This window comes from Danio rerio, chromosome 7 (assembly GCF_052040795.2).
Source record: "Danio rerio strain M-AB ecotype USA chromosome 7, GRCz13ab, whole genome shotgun sequence".
Taxonomy (NCBI): domain Eukaryota; kingdom Metazoa; phylum Chordata; class Actinopteri; order Cypriniformes; family Danionidae; genus Danio; species Danio rerio.
The window spans coordinates 24,568,699-24,587,500 of NC_141027.1; the positions used below are offsets into that span (position 1 = coordinate 24,568,699).

The 18,802-nt window shown below is 33.9% G+C and overlaps 1 protein-coding gene across 1 annotated transcript in view; it reads left to right on the top strand.

Annotated features, from left to right (window-relative positions):
• Nucleotides 1–18,802, top strand: part of tesk1b (testis associated actin remodelling kinase 1b) — a 42,480-nt gene that overhangs the window by 17,700 nt on the left and 5,978 nt on the right. The window contains exons 2-8 of the mRNA XM_087261036.1: nt 1,864–1,985; nt 4,003–4,051; nt 5,459–5,605; nt 6,195–6,277; nt 13,223–13,313; nt 13,506–13,589; nt 16,293–16,379. Coding sequence (XP_087117162.1) covers nt 1,864–1,985; nt 4,003–4,051; nt 5,459–5,605; nt 6,195–6,277; nt 13,223–13,313; nt 13,506–13,589; nt 16,293–16,379 — 663 coding nt within the window. The remainder of the gene's footprint in view (nt 1–1,863; nt 1,986–4,002; nt 4,052–5,458; nt 5,606–6,194; nt 6,278–13,222; nt 13,314–13,505; nt 13,590–16,292; nt 16,380–18,802) is intronic.

Here is an 18,802-nt window from a genome sequence, read left to right on the forward strand (position 1 = left end):
ACTATAAAAGGCTCCATCAATGGAGCGCAGATATTACGAGTCACCACGGTAACATCTGGAAAAAAAGAGATCATCTTTTTTTTTCTCCACCTGAACTTGATATGTTCATGCAAAGTTATAGCAAATATGACCATATATTTTTTTTTAAATAAGCAACGCCGCTGCGTCCGTGAAAAAAAAAAAATCTACATTTCCAAGTAGTCAGCAGTTCTATAAGATAATCCTGAACTTATGTGTAGTTGTCTGAGAGGTTTTTATGGATGACTGTCTTCATGTTGGGCACGATGAGTGACAGACTGGCCGTCTTTTCATCAGACAGGACAGTCGTGGCCCTTTTCAGCGGTTTAAACAGGTTTACTATTTATTCGGCATTGCTGATGTTGTCGCTAAAAAAAGTGTATCATGTTGACGTGCAGTTTTGTGTACCTCTGTACGTAAAGGGTTAATGCTTGTTGTAATCAACTCTAAAATGCGATATGATTATTTAAATGATGTGCACGCTTTCGGTTTCATTGTCACTGCTAAGTGCTGTTCATACTTCCCACGCGGCTCCTAAACGATATCCTAATACCTAATGCATATCCTAAACAAATAATAATAAATGTAAAAAAAAAAAAGTACAAGGTAAAAACTAACAGAGGCTGCGATATCTGCTACCAGGGCCCTGTTTCAGAAAGGAGGTTAAGTGAAAACTTAGAGTATGTTAACCATGAAATGAGAAAAACTCTGGGCTTCAGGTTTATCAAACTCGAGAAAGCAGGGTAAGTCAATCCTGTTTCTGAAAAAGAGATAACTTTTACTCTGAGTTGCCGTGGTCACTTAGTCTGTGAACCTAAACTGATTAGGAGCAGGTTATATTCAGCTAGAGTTTCTGTCGGTCTCCTCCTCTTTCTTTTTTCTTTTTTCTTTTTTATTTTTTTAAAGAGGAAGCAGTATTTCTCGCCTTGGCCTTTAATTGGCTACATTTCAGTAACACAATGAACAAAGTTACGAGAATGGCTTGTCCTTTTTTGGGAAAATTACAATTAGACTCAATACCATAGTTTTAAGTTATATCTTTGAAATTACTGCAAAAAATAAACTTGATTTTTGCATACTAGTGCATTTCTCACACACTGCTGGTTTCAGTTTCACTTTAAAAACATTATTTACGCTTGGTGTTTTAGATGTAATATATTTCAATTGTCATTATTTGAGCAAATTCTTTATACAACAATGACAATTTCAGCCTTGTAGAAGCAAGTTACTTATTTAAAAACCAAAACTTTTCTCTCTACAAAGTCTACAAATATAACCACAACCTTTACATGATGTAAGTACATTTTCACAGAATATGAATGTAAATGAATGCATAATGTATATGAATATGTTGGACATAACCTCATAATTTTGAGGTGACTGTAATGTGTTTATTGTAATTGCTGTTTGTTTAATACTTGTAATTTTCATTCACTTTTCTGTTCTGATGTTTGATTAATTTGTGTTCTGTTATAACTAAAATGTTTCCCATGTTTAAAATGACTTTATTTAGGATTACCAGTAGCATCATGCATAACTATTGATCGATTATGATGACATCCTTTCTGAATGAAAGTATAAAATTTGACGTATAATTGCAGCCGATCTGTGTGTTTCAATAGTATTTTTAATAGAGCAACTCGTGATCAGTTATGATTTTTTTTTTTTTCTGTGAAAATAGTTTTGCATCCTCTTGAGGACAGATAATGTTTTCTGCAGCAAGGCACTTTGAAGTCTGGATGAATCGTGTGCGTGCGTCCGTCCCTCCGCCCGCCCGCGCAGCTTCCTCAGACGTAAATAGAGCTGCAGTTTATCTGTTACTGAAAGTATTTTCTCTGTCTGTAGGTTCAGCATCGCAGCACAGGGCAGGTGATGGCTCTGAAGATGAACACTATGGCCAGTAACAAAGCCAACATGCTGAAGGAGGTGCAGCTGATGAACCGCCTCAGACACCCCAACATACTCAGGTCTGAAACACCAACATATCTGTGGTCTGAGAAAACAGACAGTAGCCATTATCCACAATGTTAAGTGTGCAGTGAGGCTGCTGAAATCTATAAAATGAAGTAAAGGTTTTGTCTGCTTTTTATTTGTAGATGGATAGATAGATCTTTAAGCAGAAGTACATTTTGAAGATATTCATACTTTTATTAAGCATTAAATGGAATAAAAGTGACAGATTTATAACAAAAAAAAAATTATATATTTTTAAGTTTCATCAAAAAAAATCATGGCTTCTACAAAATTATTAAGCAGCTGAACTCCTTTTTACATTGTTTCCTAAACTAATAGATTTCTGGAGCATCGAGTCAGTGAGAGAAAAGCAGAATCTTGCAGTGTTGCAGTTTTAGTTTTCACAGTAAATAAAATAGAAATTCTGGTCAGCTAATTTAAATGATTCTAAACTATTTTTTTAAACCTTACCGACCTCAAACTTTTGAATTGTAGTGCATATTTTACATTTGATGGACAAATGTTGAAAAGTTTCTTTGAGTTCAACTTACTACTTTTGTTTGTGATTTTTTTTTTTATTTATTTTTTTTATTTAAATTGTATAATATAATTATAATGAGGTACATTTGAAGTCAGAATTATTATCCTGCCTTTGAATTTTTATTTATTAGTTTATTTATTAAAAATATTTCCAAAATGATGTTTAACAGAGCAAGGACATTTTCACAGTATGTCTGATAATTTTTTCTTTTAAAGAAAGTCTTATTTGTTTAATTTTGTCTAGAATAAAAGCAGTTATTTTTTTTTAACCATTTTAGGGTCAAAATTTTTAGTCCCTTTGGGTTATATTTTTTTTAGATAGTCCAGAAAACAAACCATTGTTATGCAATAACTTGCCTAATTACCCTAACCTGCCTAGTTAACCTAATTAACCCAGTTAAGCCTTTAAATGTCACTTTAAGCTGAATAAAAAGTTTCTTAAAATATTTAGTCAAATATTATTTACTGTCATCATGGCAAAGATGAAATAAATCAGTTTATTAGAAATGAGTTATTAAAACTATTATGTTTAAAAATGTGTTAAAAAAAAAATCATCTCTCCGTTAAACAGAAATTGGGAAAAAAAAATTAACAGAGGGGCTAATAATTCTGACTTCAACTGTATGCCAGTCCTTAATAATAAAATATAAATGTAGCAATTTTATTACCTTTTAATCAGACTTGAGCACTTGAAGTTAAAATAAGCCCTTACTGCTTTAAGATACAGTAAGTCAGACAGAAAAGTACCATGGTATAATATCAGTAATTGTTAGTCTTAAATGTGACCACCTCAATTGATGGCTCTTCTCTCTCAAATGTACTAAAAACAGTCTATTTTAGGAGAGTGAGAGAGAGAGTTAATATCTATGAATAATTAATTTATTTACTTCTGAATTTCTATTTGCGAGTTTTCTCCACTCTTCCCTCTAGAATGGAAAGAATGTTTTGTTTGAAGTCCAGTTTGCCTAGAGGACAAAGTCTGTGCTGACGGGCAATAAACACATCATTGTGTGACAGCATGAATATTGATGTCACAGGATGGAGGCTTTTGTCTTTGGTCATGCCTCCAGATCTGCAGCCGCTGTTTAGATAGTGTCAAATATTTAATCGGAAACCGGAGAGTTTGACTCAACAACACTTCTGTAATGTATTCATCTTAAACAAATCCCTCGCATCAATACAGGGGGTGTGTTTGTTTATATGCGCCAGGATAAGAAGTTTAGATCTTTTGTCTGCTTAACCTGCTCCGGCTTGTGTGGTCTGTGTGTGACTGAATTAAATGTGCATGTCGGTGTGTGTGTGTGTGTGTGTGTGTGTGTGTTTACATCTTAAGATTGCCTTCAAAATGCAGGTGTTCCTGCTCGCATTTTTGCGAAGGGTTGCTTTTAAAGGAATTTGGTAGCGCCTTCTACTGTTTTTTTTTTTTTTTTTTTTTTTTTTTTTTTTTGTTATTCCAGCACCCTTATCCTTTCTTCCATGTGTGTCGTTCAGGTTTGTGGGAGTGTGTGTTCATGAGGGACACCTACATGCTCTGACAGAGGTAAGGAGAGCTCTAATACACATGGATACAGTTCAGTTTGTCAAAAGCTAAAGCAGATGTAAACTAAAGGCCAATTCACACAGCACCATCAGGCGGCAACAGACACTTTGTCAGGTTTTGAAGGATCAGTGTAACCCCCTTGTTGCTTTCTGTCCAGTCTTGTTTTTCGCTAATTTAACATGCTGAATTGGTTGCTTGTTGGGTTGTAGATTGTCTAAGAAGTGACATGTCGTGACCGTTCGTGTCTGTTAGCGTGTATCGGTGCTGTCTGAATTGACCTTAAAACATAAAAAACAGACACTTGGGTAAAAATTATGCAGTTTGTTTTGGGGTTTGATGTTTCATGTACAGAGTATCTGTGAGGTCTTAAAGTCTTAAATGTCCTAAATATCAGTAGCTTAATTTTAGGCCTTAAATTCTTAAATCTGCTGAAATTATTAAATTGTGGGTCTTAAATCTTTTTTTATCTTCTTTTTTTATCTTAATTTTCCTTTTGTATATGTAAAGCTACCAAATTAACACCCATACTTTCTCCAAAAATTCCAATCTCAGTGAAACATTTAACTCTTCATTTAAAAATAGCATTTAATTACTTTCTTTACAGTAACATTTGTTTAAAATTTCTCAATTTGTTTACTGCTGAAGATCCTGATTTGGCCTAGATTTTTTATTATTAAATTATGATTATTATTGTTGTTGTTGTTGTTGTTATTAATGTTATTAATATTATTAAATGTATTAAATTATAATAATATCTCGATAGGGCAAATGAAAATCTTTTCCAACTGGGAAATTAAATAAAATCTTTAGCATTTAGCCCTGTATGTCTAAAATTTCATTCATAATGGTCTTAAAAATATCTCTAAAAGTCTTACATTTAACTTGGTGAAACCCTAATGTATCTTTTTTTTAAAAAAAACTGAATGATAACCTTTTCTATTTAAAAGTCTGTGGCTGGTAAACATTGATGCGTTTGAAAGTCTCTTATTCTCTTCAAGGTTGCATTTATTTGATCAATACTTTGTAAAATAAAACAATCTCAAATTATTTATTATCCGCTTGCAATAACTGTTTTCTGTAGTAATAGGTAGCCCCACAAGGAATCTGTGCGTGTTATGAATGGAATTGTTTGTTTTACTGTAGTAAGTTTATTATAAAATGTAAAAAATTATACTGCATTAGTTAATATGATTTAAAGCAACATTTTCTAGTTATTACCGAATAAATTAGAAAATTTTCCATGGCAAATATATTATATACACGGTTAGGTATTTATTCGACCCACAGCACTCAGTCAAGTTTGCTTCTTGGCCCTTTATAGGAAAAAACTTTGAGCACCCCTGATCTAAATCTTCTACTATAGATGTCCCCAACATCTTGACCTGTGTGTGCGTGTGTGTGTTGTAGTACATTAATGGTGGTAATCTGGAGCAGCTGTTGAACAGTGATGTGCTTCTGTCCTGGTCTGTGAGAATAAACCTGAGTCTGGATATTGCCAGAGGACTGCAGTACCTCCACAGCAAAGGCATATTTCACAGAGACCTAACGTCCAAGGTACGTTTATTACAGAGACTTTGAACACCAGCACACATCAATCATGTATTCTGAAGGCTTCACACGGGATTCTTACAGTACATGATGCAGCCATGTTAAAGGATCACTTCTCCTTTTACCACTCTTTTTATCCCTTCAGGAACACTTTAAGCTTAACATTAATCAATAAACTGGATTAAAGCATTAGCATTTCATAATTGAAATTGATTCCTTGCTTAAAGCTATACATTTATCTAACAACAACAAATTCTGAGAGTAATAGAAACTGATGAAAATATCAAGCTTCCAGTAAGTTAGTGTTTGATGCATTCTGTGCTTTTTACTTAATTTTGTACTTCCCTTTTCTTTATTTTGTTCTCTTTTTTTTTTCTTTCTATTTCTAATTTGTTACTTGTTCTTATCACTTTGTAACTGTATGTACTTGTATTCCAGTCTCTTACAGATTACTTCACGATTTATATTGTACATTTCTTCTTTTCTAAATGAAAGTAAAAAAAAAAAATAATAAAAATGATAATAATAATGAAAGATGCACTGTTGCTCATCTTTCTCTTTTTTTCTTTCTTCTTATTTTTTTGTGCGTGTATAGAATTGTCTGGTACGCTGGGAAAACGGCCACTGCACTGCTGTCGTGGGGGACTTTGGCCTGGCAGAGAAAATCCCTGATCACAGGTCAGCACATTGTGCCGTCATAACTGGAGAGATAAGATTAGATATACCACGCTCTTCCAGAGAGAGAAATGGAGGCCTGATTGATTAGCCTCCATTTTCCCCATAAAGCACTTGTACAGTATCTGTATCCAGAGAGAGAATGATTAAGAGCGTGTGATGCGGTCAGCACATCTTCAGGTTGCTGCAGCCTCCACACTTCCAGTCCTGTCCTGCCCTGATGTTGTTTCAGTCGATTGTGTACACAGTGCTTCACATGTAAATGAATTGCATGTTAAATGCCTCCGATATGCTCGATTTATGATGTTGACATTTACCCTTAATGGCCCGAGTATCTGCTCGCACATTATGTGAAGCATGTACAGTTAATGGAGACACGCACATATAGTTCATGTAGATGCTAGAATAAGAGAAAATTTACACTGTTGATGCCAAAAAGACACTTCAGTTTAACTCTCACTGACTATGAACTCAAAGATCTTAAAGCAGGGGTGTCAAACTCAATTCCTGAAGGGCCGAAGCCCTGCACAGTTTAGTTCCAACCCTGCTCCAACACGCTTACCTGTAGGTTTCAAACAAGCCTGAAGGACTCAATTAGTTTGATCAGGTGTGTTTAATTAGGGTTGGAACTAAACTGTGCAGAGCTGCGGCCCTTTTGGAACTGAGTTTGACACCTGTGTCTTAAAGGGACAGTTCAATCAAAAACAAAAATGGACTCAACATTATCTGAACTTTTTTTTTTTTTTTTGATTAACAAAGATTTATCAGTAGAAAAGTCTTAGATCTAGCTTGATTAGAATATTTTGAAAGAAACCAGTAGATATTGACAGCCATAGTAGGGAAAAATCCCATTCAAATCAGTGACTGCTTGTTTCCAACATTCCTCAGAGCCTATTGTTTGGTGTTCAACTGAAGAAACTCAATCATGTTTGGGACAAGTGGAGACCGAGTATGACAGTATGTTCATTTTTAGGTGAACTGTCCCTTTAAGAAGATTAAAGGCAAATTCCAGACATGCATAAAACCCAAATCAGGTGTTAAACCAGCCTCGGGCCTTCGGTTTTGTTTTCAACGAGTATTAATATGAATTCAAATGTACCTCTTGTGAACGCTTGTTCAGGTTTCCTGGGGACTTTTCCCACCTATTTCATCATGCTTTACAAGCGTTAATATTACTGAATCAATGAACCACTGTTTGGATTAAGTGGGATAGAAGGCAATTGGATCTTACTGGAACTTTGATCTTAATCAGCATAATCGTAACAGTGCATTAAAATATGAATACATTGTTTCTGTTCTCTTTCTCTAACACCTCTCATAAGGATCACATGGTTGGCTATTAGAGATTTGGTGGTCTTATCTCTTATTGAATCCTCAAAGTGTGCTTAAAATCATATTAAGTGCAGTGTAATCAAATCTCTTCTGGATTACTGCTGGAACATTGAAGGCACTTTTCTGCTGCATGGCAAGGTGCGCTTTGGAATGCGTTGTACACACACTGCTGATTGCCTAAAACTATCAGGGTCATTGTATTTGGGACAGTACCACTTAAATGAGGCCAAACTGTACCATAACATAACGTACTTTAGAGCCCATTTATATGTTTAACTTTGTCCACTTTTTGTGATAGACAAAATGCACCTTAATACAAGGAATAAATGGGCATGAGGTAGTGTAGTTTGATTGTCTTTTTTTAAGGCATTGAAATGATTAAGTGACAGTAAAACATTTTATAGTATACATTTTAAATAAATGCATAATGTATGATAGATAGATAGATAGATAGATAGATAGATAGATAGATAGATAGATAGATAGATAGATAGATAGATAGATAGATAGATAGATAGATAGATAGATAGATAGATAGATAGATAATATTTTGTATATTAAATAATAATAATCTGGAATAAAAAAATAATAATAATCTGGAACTGACACTGAAGCCTGGAGTAAAAATGCTGAAATCCAGTATATATTTTAACATGCATCACAATGAAACCAGTTATTGTAAATGAAACAAAAATCTGAATCAATGTTGCCAGTCATAGCTCACTTTTTCCTGTCCAAAACCTGCCCAAAATATTATATTAATATTTAAATTTATTTAAATTGTATTTAAAATAATCTGTTTATGGAAATAACCGAATTACTTTAACTGTCTTAAGTTAACCATACAGCAATCAACACCAGCAGTCAAAGCACCACAACATGATACATTGACCCACACACTGTGCTCGTTGTGTAGATTACACTACCTATTAGAGTACATTTTACTTTAGAATTGGGGTGTTAATTCATCCCATTTGGCGGTTTATATTCTTTTGAATATAATTAGGTGCTGTTTGTCAATCAGACAACGCTTCTATGTTTGTTGTTGTGTCAATTGCGAAAAAAAGATCGATAAAAGTGTCATCGCCAAATCGCTGTGAGTTTAACTGTAGGTGCTGCTGTGTGATGCGCATGCACAGGATGTGGAGTCCGATTTGTTTAGGGAATCAGATTTTGATACAACTTTCCTTTTGCAAGTGGGCCCACACAGTTTGGGCTATGCACTGGTCACTTCTAACTGAATGGAGTAGGAGCACACAGTTAATTTTTGTTAAATAAGTTGCAAATAAAATTTGTTTCAAAACCGCCCAAATTTTGTCAACCAGCCTATGCCATTTTTTTACCTGCACAATCAAATTCAAAACCGATCTGGCAACACTGATCTGAATATTACAGTATTAACACTAGTCATTTATTTAGAGTCGGTTTGATTGATGTAAGTTAAGATGACTAGAAAAGTTCATTTGATTCTCCTAAAATAATCAAGGCAGAATTCTTTTTGAGTGTTGAATGATATACAGTATTAAATCGGTCTCTATTACAGGATTCTCCAATATGAGGATCATTGGAGGCTTTATTTGTGTGAAGTTGCCCTCCTGGCAGTTATAATCATCACACTGTAATTGCTAGCTTTTACTAAGGAAATGAAGGGAAGAGGTAAATGTTTCCAAATGTATCAGTTGAAAGTCTTTTAATCCCTAATGCAAGAGAGGCTTAAAAATAATATGTTAAAGTGTGTGGTGTCATTTCAGAGTGCCTCCAATCATTTACCTTCATTGGAATATATTTATGCTAAACTATTTTACCTCAAAATCACTGGTAAAAGATTTTTACCTTACCTGGAGCTGGTCACCTCATATAAAAAAAATCATGACTGACTACTGTTAGGTAATTTTACAGTTTGTTTTTTATCCAAAAACTATTGCAACCATAGTAATGTGTAGTGCAACAATGCAATAATAATACTGTAATAACTGAGTGCACCTTTAAGTAAGGGATCAGTATTACCAATATTGCTTTAATATTTGTGCTGAGCAGGCTACTGTATGTAACACTTAATCCGTGTATCCTGTGGATTAACATTCCTTTTAGTGAAGCACTCATGCTGGGACATATTAAAGTGAGCTTGTGCTTGTGTGATCTGTTCCTCAGCACAGGGCCTCTGTCTAAATGCATGTATGAGAGCGGAGGTTTGCAAGTCTCTGTTTGGCTTTCCTTTCATACGCTGTCTCAGCACAAATGTTACATAACACGGTGGCTAAAGTGTACCACCCGAACACGTTGTGTTTGTGTGTGTGTGTGTGTGTGTTATTTTAAGTGCCATCGGAGGGCTGTTTGTGTGTGGTTCTTGTTTAGATGACTTGAGATTATTCTGTAAAAGAATGACTGTGTTCAGATTAACATCGTTTTATTTTGGAACTGTAAAACTACATAAAATTCTGTGTGAAACTTCAGGTTGGATTTCAAGACATTTTAAGAATCGATTTGATCAAGTAGTTTTTACCAGATGTCGTATTGGGCATACGAGAATTACACAGGGTTTTTTGCTCCAAGGTGAAAACCCTACTCCGTGTTTGTGCTGCAAAACTCATCTTACTGTAAAACATATTTTACTGGACTGTCCTGCTGTTACTGATTCCAGAAGGACTTTTTATGAAATGAACTCTTTTAAGGACATTTTTGACAAAGTAAAACCAGAAAAGATTTTAGAATTTTTATCATGTATTAACACAAAAAATCTTATTTAATTTATGTTTTATTTTGTTTGTTAATTTTTAAATTGTATATTTATTGTTGAAAGATTCCTGCCATGAAGATAGCCTTGGTTGCTGACATGGCACTAAATAAAAAATTCATTACATTACATTTTGGAACTGTAATTGCAACAGTATTTAGACCATTTAGAAGACTTGAGGTTAGTTAATTTGAAAGGCTTCATCTCTTATGCTATTCGAAGCTGTTATTTTGTATAAAAGATACAGTAAATATAGTAATACATTAAAAACATAAATGTCTGTTTTTTTTTTTGTTGTTGTCTTTTTGTTTTTGTTTTTTGTTAGCAAACATATTTTCTTAAATATGTTTTAAGGCAACCATTAATCCAGCAAGTTAATCTACTAATAAACAAAAAAATACTGCATCTGAAATTACCTACTACTCGAGGAAGTCCTATATTTGAATTGGAATTTACTACACAACTGTTAAAAAAGTTCTTTTTATATAGTATGAATGGGAGTAGTATAAATAAAATTCTGATGTATTACATCACCCATTTGTTGTTGTCAGCTGACCTACCCCTTTCAGTTGCGTTGCTTTTTTCCCCATTCATAAATTCTCATCTTGCATTATGGGATAGCATAGCATAGCATCCATCAGACGGGCACTTCAGAATCTTGTCAGAGCTAGTAGGCCATCTAGGTGCTGCTCGCATGCTGTTTTTAACCAACTATATTGCAGGGAGGAAACCCACGCGAACATTGTGGGAGAACATGCAAGTTTCACAGAGAAAGGCCAATTGATGCAGCCGGGATTTGAACCAGCGACCTTATTGCTGTGAGGCGACAGTGCGAACCACTCAACCACTATGCTGCCATTTTAAATATATAATCAAATGTACAGCTAAATTAAAAATTTTTTTTTAAATACAAAAGTTTTCTATATTAAAAACTTTTTTATAGATTTTTTTTGCCTCATGTTTCGAGTGCCTTGGACTAATTTTTGCTGTTTATTCTAATAAATCCCTTACCCAAAGAGCCCCGACACATTATTAAACTACCCGTAAGCATTTTTTGTTCGATTTTAAATATTATTAAATGTAATTTGTTCAAGCATCATGACAGCAGCCTTCAGCGTTACATAATCTTTCAGATATCATTTTATTATGCTAATTTGCCGCTAAGAAACATTTCTGATTATTTTCAATGTTAAATAGAGTTGTGCTGCTTCAAATTCTTTAAAAAGTTCAGAAGAACAGCATTTGTAATAAAATTATTACTTTTACCAGATTATAAACCTATTTACTATCACTTTTGGTCAGTTAAATTCACCCTTGCTGAATAAATCTAATCGAAGAGTTCAGATGCTAATACCTTTAAGTGCCGTCTGAAATTTCCATCGAAAGTGAGCATTATTCTCAGCCTCCTTTGTTTATGTTGAGTTATTTCGCTTTGAAAACCATGAAAAGAACTTATTCTGTGCCATAAAAGTGAAATTACTGAACCCAAACACTGGAGCCTAATAAAAATGATCATTTTAGATGAACATTTCAGATAGCATTTAGCTATTAGCATTTTGCATCTGAACTCTTCAATTATTACTTCCTAAAATAATGTATTCATTCATTTTTTTTCGGCTTATTCCCTTAATAATCAGGGGTCGCTACAGCAGAATGAACCGCCAACTTATTCAGCATATGTTTTACGCAGTGGATGTCCTTCCAGCTGCAACCCATCACTGTGAAACACCCATAAACTCTCATTCATACACATACACTACTGACAATTTAGCTTACCCAATTCACCTATACCACATGTCTTTGGACTGTGGTTGAGACCGGAGCACCCGGAGGAAACCCACGCAAACATGGGGGGAAACATGCAAACCCAGCCGGGACTCGAACCAGCAACCTTCTTGCTAAGAGGTGTCATAGCTCCCCTCTGCGCCACTTCCAAAAAATTACTGATAATTCTCTATTTTTATAAGCCTTTTTATCTTTTACTGATAAACTCTTAAATTACAGCAGTTTGCAACATAATGTGTCCCAAAATGCAATTTACTCATCATGATCTTCTCGTCACAATTTGATGTCAGATTAATTCAACATGTGATGTCATGTGATCATCACTACTTTTTAAAGTGTTAATCATGGAGTGAACAAACATGCCTAAAACATTGTAGAGACTATACATGATTGTATATAGTAAGTAGTGTGCTAATGCTCCATTATGAACAAGTCTAGTATGTGTACATGTAGTGTCAGGTTCAACATAGACTTTATTTTAATGCTGGCACTTTTTAAGTGTGTGTTTGTAGATCTCTGTAGATCTCTTGTACACACACAAAGTCCTATTTTTCTCGACGTTGGTATTTCAGTAAATGTTATGTAATGCATATTTCAGTGCGTTTTCAATAGCTTCATGTTTGTGTGTAAAACCACGGGTGTTTGTGTATGTGAAGGAGGCCGAGCAGATAGCTAAATGGAGGCTTTTTGGAAAGCTTTCCTAAAAAGGACAAGGTATTTGAGCAGTTTTGCTGTGGTGGATTCCCTCACTCTGACTAACCCACGTCTCCAAATGCTGTTTACACTGTGGTGCATTACTCCATTTATCTCTCTTTCTCTCTCCTCGTCTGCACTCTTCCCCTCTGTCTATTTCTGCCCAGCACACAGTCACAGACCAAAATAAAACTGAGGAAGTGTGTCTCAGCAGAGTATGACTGTGCCAGCTATAATTAAGAGAACATAAGTCCTCATAAGTTACATTTTTTGGCATATAAACGCACACATGGCTGATGAACTTGGATTTACAGATGTTCATTTTGGAAATTGGGAGTAATTATAAAAAGTTAGAGCTTGTAGGGTCGTTTTAAGTTAATGAGTTTCCTCTTGTTGTTTTTCAGTGAAGAGGCAGAGAAGCAGAGTTTGGCTGTGGTGGGCTCCCCCTACTGGATGGCGCCAGAGGTGCTCCGTGGAGAACGCTATAATGAGAAGGTCTAACACTGTCTGATTATATGGATTCTGTACAAAGTTCTTTAACTGACAGTTTCATACACATATCTTATCTAATTATTGTTATTGCACAATATCTAATGCAAATATAGCAACATTTTTCTCTTTTGTAGAGAATATTGTTCTGTTATCATGTGTTGGTTTTTAAGATTTGATGTGTTTGTTTTTTTACAGGTGGATGTATTTGCTTATGGTATCATTCTGTGTGAGATTATTGGCCGGATACAGGCGGATCCTGACTTCCTCCCACGAACAGAGGTAAAAAAAAAAAAAACAGCTTAGTTTCAGATGTTGTGCAATTAGAAGAAAACAATTTTTGCAATTATGCAGTTTTTAGAAACTTTCCCATTTAATGAAATAAAAAAAAAATTCACAAATCTTGCATATTTTAACTATAGAAATAAAGCTTTATTTTTAGAAAAATGTTTACTGAACAAACAAAAAGATTTTAGCAAATCGTGGTCCTTAAAAACATCATAAAAAGCTATTAAGTTTAACAGAATGTTATTTTGCCCGTATGTTTTGTTTGTTTGGTTGGTTTTTAACTTTTAAAGAGCTGATATCAGTTCAGGAAGCTAAAAAAATTTTCCATTTAGATTACATATAGTCATTTAGCAGGTGCTATTTGGTCCTTTCCTCTTGAAAGCAATAATGATGTCTGGAAACTTCAATTGAAATGAACTGTTTACTAAAGTTGGTTGTTGTACACTGAAAACAGGAGCGAACTCAAACACACTCGTTGTGCCAATATTACTGGTGTGCTCTCAGTAGCACCAAGCATTATAGGAATTCTGTTCTTAAAGCGAAACGGCATGTATAAATGTCAAGGTAATTATGCCACATTGACTATATAACAATAAACATAAATTATTCACTCTTATTGCTATGTTTTAATTTAAGTCACAACATCTGCAAATGTGCAAAACCTGTTACATGTGTTGGTTAAAGTGTCTGAGAAATGAAAAAGTGTTTTTCTACCGGTGGTTTATCAAGATCACTCACCTTTTTCCATATCTTTGATATTTTGATCTTAAGTAAATTGGCAAATTTTTAATTTAGGAATTATCCCTTTTAAAAGCCAGGTGGTTAAGTGAATGCATGTTGAAACCAAGTTTATTGCTAGAAGTTGTTCCATTAGTTAAGATAATGACTAAAATACCTGTGCGTGCGTGCGTGTATATGTGCGTGTGTGTATATACAGTTGAAATAAGAATTATTAGCCCCCCTGTTTATTTTCCCCCAATTTCTGTTTAACAGAGATAAGATTTTTTTCAACACATTTCTAATCATAATAGTTTTAATAACTCATTTCTATTAACTGATTTCATCTTTGCCATGATGACAGTAAATAATATTTGACTAGATATTTTTCAAGACACTTCAATACAGCAAGCAGGTTAGGGTAAATAGGCAAGTTATTGTATGATGATGGTTTGTTCTGTAGACTATAAAAATTTTTAGATATGTATATATGTATGTGTATATATATATATATATATATATATATATATATATATATATATATATATATATATATATATATATATATATATATATATATATATATATATATGTGTGTGTTTGTGTGTATATACTGTACATAAACACGGGTATACGTATATATGTATATATACAACTGTGGTTAATTCTGCTGAGGCGACCCCTGATATATAAGGGAAATAAATAAATGCAACTCTTTTTCACGATTTGCATTTGACTCATGGGCGTTCTGGTCTATAAAGGAGGTGTGTTAAGGCACATTGTTAGCCCATTGCTATTTTGAGGAACTGAAATAGACCACGCCATTGACCAACAAAAAGCAGGTCTAAAGTCCAGCGCAGAGCATGTTATTTATACGCCTATGCAGGTTCAAACGCTTAATACACACAGGATGTACAGCAATACACAAATATCTTTACATATGAAAAAATAAAGGATTAAAATGTTACAAAAATTATTATTTACTACATATGAAAAACCTCCATGCCTTCTTCATGACCGTTTTTTAATTAAATTTTTTATTCATGTCAATTTGCATTTGTATAATGTTGTTGTTGTTATTATTAGCAGTAGTTTTATTTATTATTTGCATATATTTATTTCTTTTAATTAAAGTTAAGATTTGTCCACCTGTCCGGTTTTGGTGACATCACCATATGGGGCATAAGAACTCAGTTCTTTTTATTCACACACTTCATTTATTTGCTGGGAATTATAACTGAATTTAAAAATAGTTTTGAAACAAATGAAACAAAAACAACAAACTTTTTTTTTTTTTTTTACAGCTGTTCCATAAATATTTATTTATTTAAATTATGTAAATTAAACTATAATGTACATAAGTGATTCTAAAAAGAAAAATTAGTGAATGGATGTGGGGAAAACCATCAAATGTCACAGTTCATTCTAGGAATTTCAGTTTGCGCTTTTCTTTTTTGTTTGTCTTCCAGAAACTATAAATTTAACAGTGTTTTATTGTAAAATGACATGTTTAATTTATTACAGTCTTTTCCCCTTCATAGTTTTTTACTTTTAAAAATATTATCCATTTACATGGTTGAGGTGAATATGCTTTTGCCTTTTTTTCCTCTTGTAAGTTGTTCTGAAATAGCTGATAAAAGCTTTTTATTGGTTTATGAATACCGGTCATAGTTTACTGCATGTGAGATGATAACCACTCTGATAATGAAGGAATGTGTTCGGATGGCTGTTAATCAGGCTGATATGCTTACTATGAGATTCGGCAGATTAACTATTTGTTGCATTTAATCCTTTAACAATAGTATTAGTTGCTTTAGTCCTGTGCATCACCATATAAATCAGTGTTTGATTACGGTTTATGAGCCAGCACTAAACCGATCACCGTCAGGATGATTTAAGTACAGCTTGTACTCGATGCATCTTTCTGTAGTTGTGTTTGAACCATTTCAAGATTCAAAATGAGTTATTTGTGCGTTTCAGGACTTTGGTCTGGATGTGGAGGCCTTTCGGCTGATGGTTGAAGACTGTCCAGCTCATTTCTTCAACCTGGCAGTCGTCTGTTGTGGCGTAAGACCCTTTATATACATCTACATGCATTTTATTTTGTCCAGCTATACGTGGCTTGATGTGCAAACATATATTTGAAGGAATAAATACTCCTCAGACATCACTTCTGTCTCCCAGATCAAGCACACAAGCATGAGGCTAATTGTAGTTTAACTATAGATCTGTAAAGAGATCATAACCTCCATTGGAGAAAGTGTAACGGCCAACTTGTATCACGTGTACTTTGTAAAGCTACTGAGATTATAGCTTTCCTGACATTGAATGCTTTTGGAGTTTTATAACTTTCAATCATAGTGTGAAGATTCCATAAAAGTAAGAACTGCTATAAGAGTTTGACCAGTTTACAGATATAGCTCACTCGAAAGTGAATATTTATTGGCAAACACATTAGATTACAAGAAAGCCTGTTGTGTGATGCTCTTTATTGATTAATCGTGACTAATTGCGTAGAGTTATTTGAGTTTTTTTTTTATTACTTAATATTCCTTAATATTCCATATTACATATGTGCGCGAACTGTATATACTTATGTTTGTAATATAATGCACACCTTAAAATATTTAAATATATTAATATTCATATATTTATCATATAATAATACTGTATATATCATTAGAAATAAATATTTTTATTTGTGCAAAGCAGAAGATAAAATTATTAGCTCTCCCTTTAAATATTATTTTTATTTATTTTGTTCAAATATTTCAAGCAAGCAAGAAAACTTCCACTATTTCTTTTTTGTTTTTTTCTTCTGCTGAAGGTCTTCTTTTTAAAAAATTAAATAAAAACAACAGCAATTAATTTTTTTTTACATTTTTAGGTCAATATTATTAGCCCCCTTAATAATGTTTTTTTTGATTGGCTGTAGAACAAACCACTGTTGGCCAATGGATTGCCTAGTTGACTAATTAACCTAGTTGAACCTTTTATATTGCGCTTTGAGTTAAATACTAGTATATTGTAAAATAACTAGTACATTCATCGTCATTGCAAAGGGTGCCTGCAGGATCTTAAAGTATTAAAGTAGTTGTCCTGAGTGTAATTTTAAGGCTTGGTTGTGTTTATGGGGTCCAAATCAATGTGTTCTCATGCTTCATTTGTAGAAAATCAGGTTATTTTTCGTATATCTTACTTTAATTTTATACTGCTACTCAGCTAACATGAAATCGACTGTCATATTTCCTAGTTCCTCTGAAAGGCCCGCCCTCAAGAGGTTATGATTGTTTAGCTAACATAACATGCTTTGATTTGTGGATCGGCTCCAGGTCACCAGGAAAAGCGTCACACCTCCACAAGCATGCTCTTTGTCTCTGCTGTGTAGGTACTCTCAGTAAGAATAGCTGTAAGCCGTATCAGCTTAAGCCTGAATAGGACAAAATTAAAAGGAGACAGCTGAACCTCACGCCTTTCACATACATTCGAAATAATCATTGTAAACAATATAAAATGTTCACATATCTTTTGCGAGTTTATTTGAGATGTAGAACACACGGAAAGCAGCCGCATAGAGGGACACTGCAGCACTGATGAAGATTATGGGTGTTTACAGCAGTTTGACGGATAAATATGAATTTGTAGCTAAATTGCTAGTGGTGCCAAACAGCATTTTAAGCAAATACTTAGGTTGTGGCTCACAATCCACAGCTTTTTCTGTTTTATTTGGAGCTGCTCCAGGAGTTTTTAGCCAAATCCCGCAGTGAACTGGGAGATATTCTGGAAGCTGTCCTTTGTCAAATGCTAGCTATATATTATTTATAATTCTCTGGAACAGAATTAAAATTAAATTGTAAGCACTTCTCTCTTTGTGCCATGTCCTTTGGAAGCATGAATACAGAAACAGAAGAAGCTCTGTAAAAATAGCAGCGTTTGGACAGTGTTTTAGCTTTCTCCGCTTCTGGCTTCGCCCCTTTGCTGTGTGGAGTGTATGCATGTGGTGTATGCTTGTAACCTGAAGCGTTTGTGATCTCAATAGCCTGGATGTATTTGTCCCAAATTCCCCAAACTAACTCTGTAAAACCCTTGCATTGAACTTTGAGCGTATTACATTTCAGAGATGGTGTTTATGTTTAAATTGAGGTGTAATATCTACAATACACATAAAGTAAAGTTTAAAATATGATATCAAACTGGACCATCCCTTTAATGTCTTGCATTTCAAAAACTAAGTTTATGCCTGAAGTGTTATTCACAAATAATGTGTTGTAGGTTTTAAAAATTTCTTTTAACAGATCTTAATTTTGCTCTTTCCATTTAAGTGAACCAATCCAGACCACCAACAAGCCATGTGAAAAAAAAAAAAAAGTTCAACAAAAGTTGTATTTATTTATTTACCAGTATGGTTTAATTATCTTTCTTAAAATAACATTTGTTATAAAGTCTCCATATATTTTTAGAACATATATGTTGAGGACACTGACCTGGAC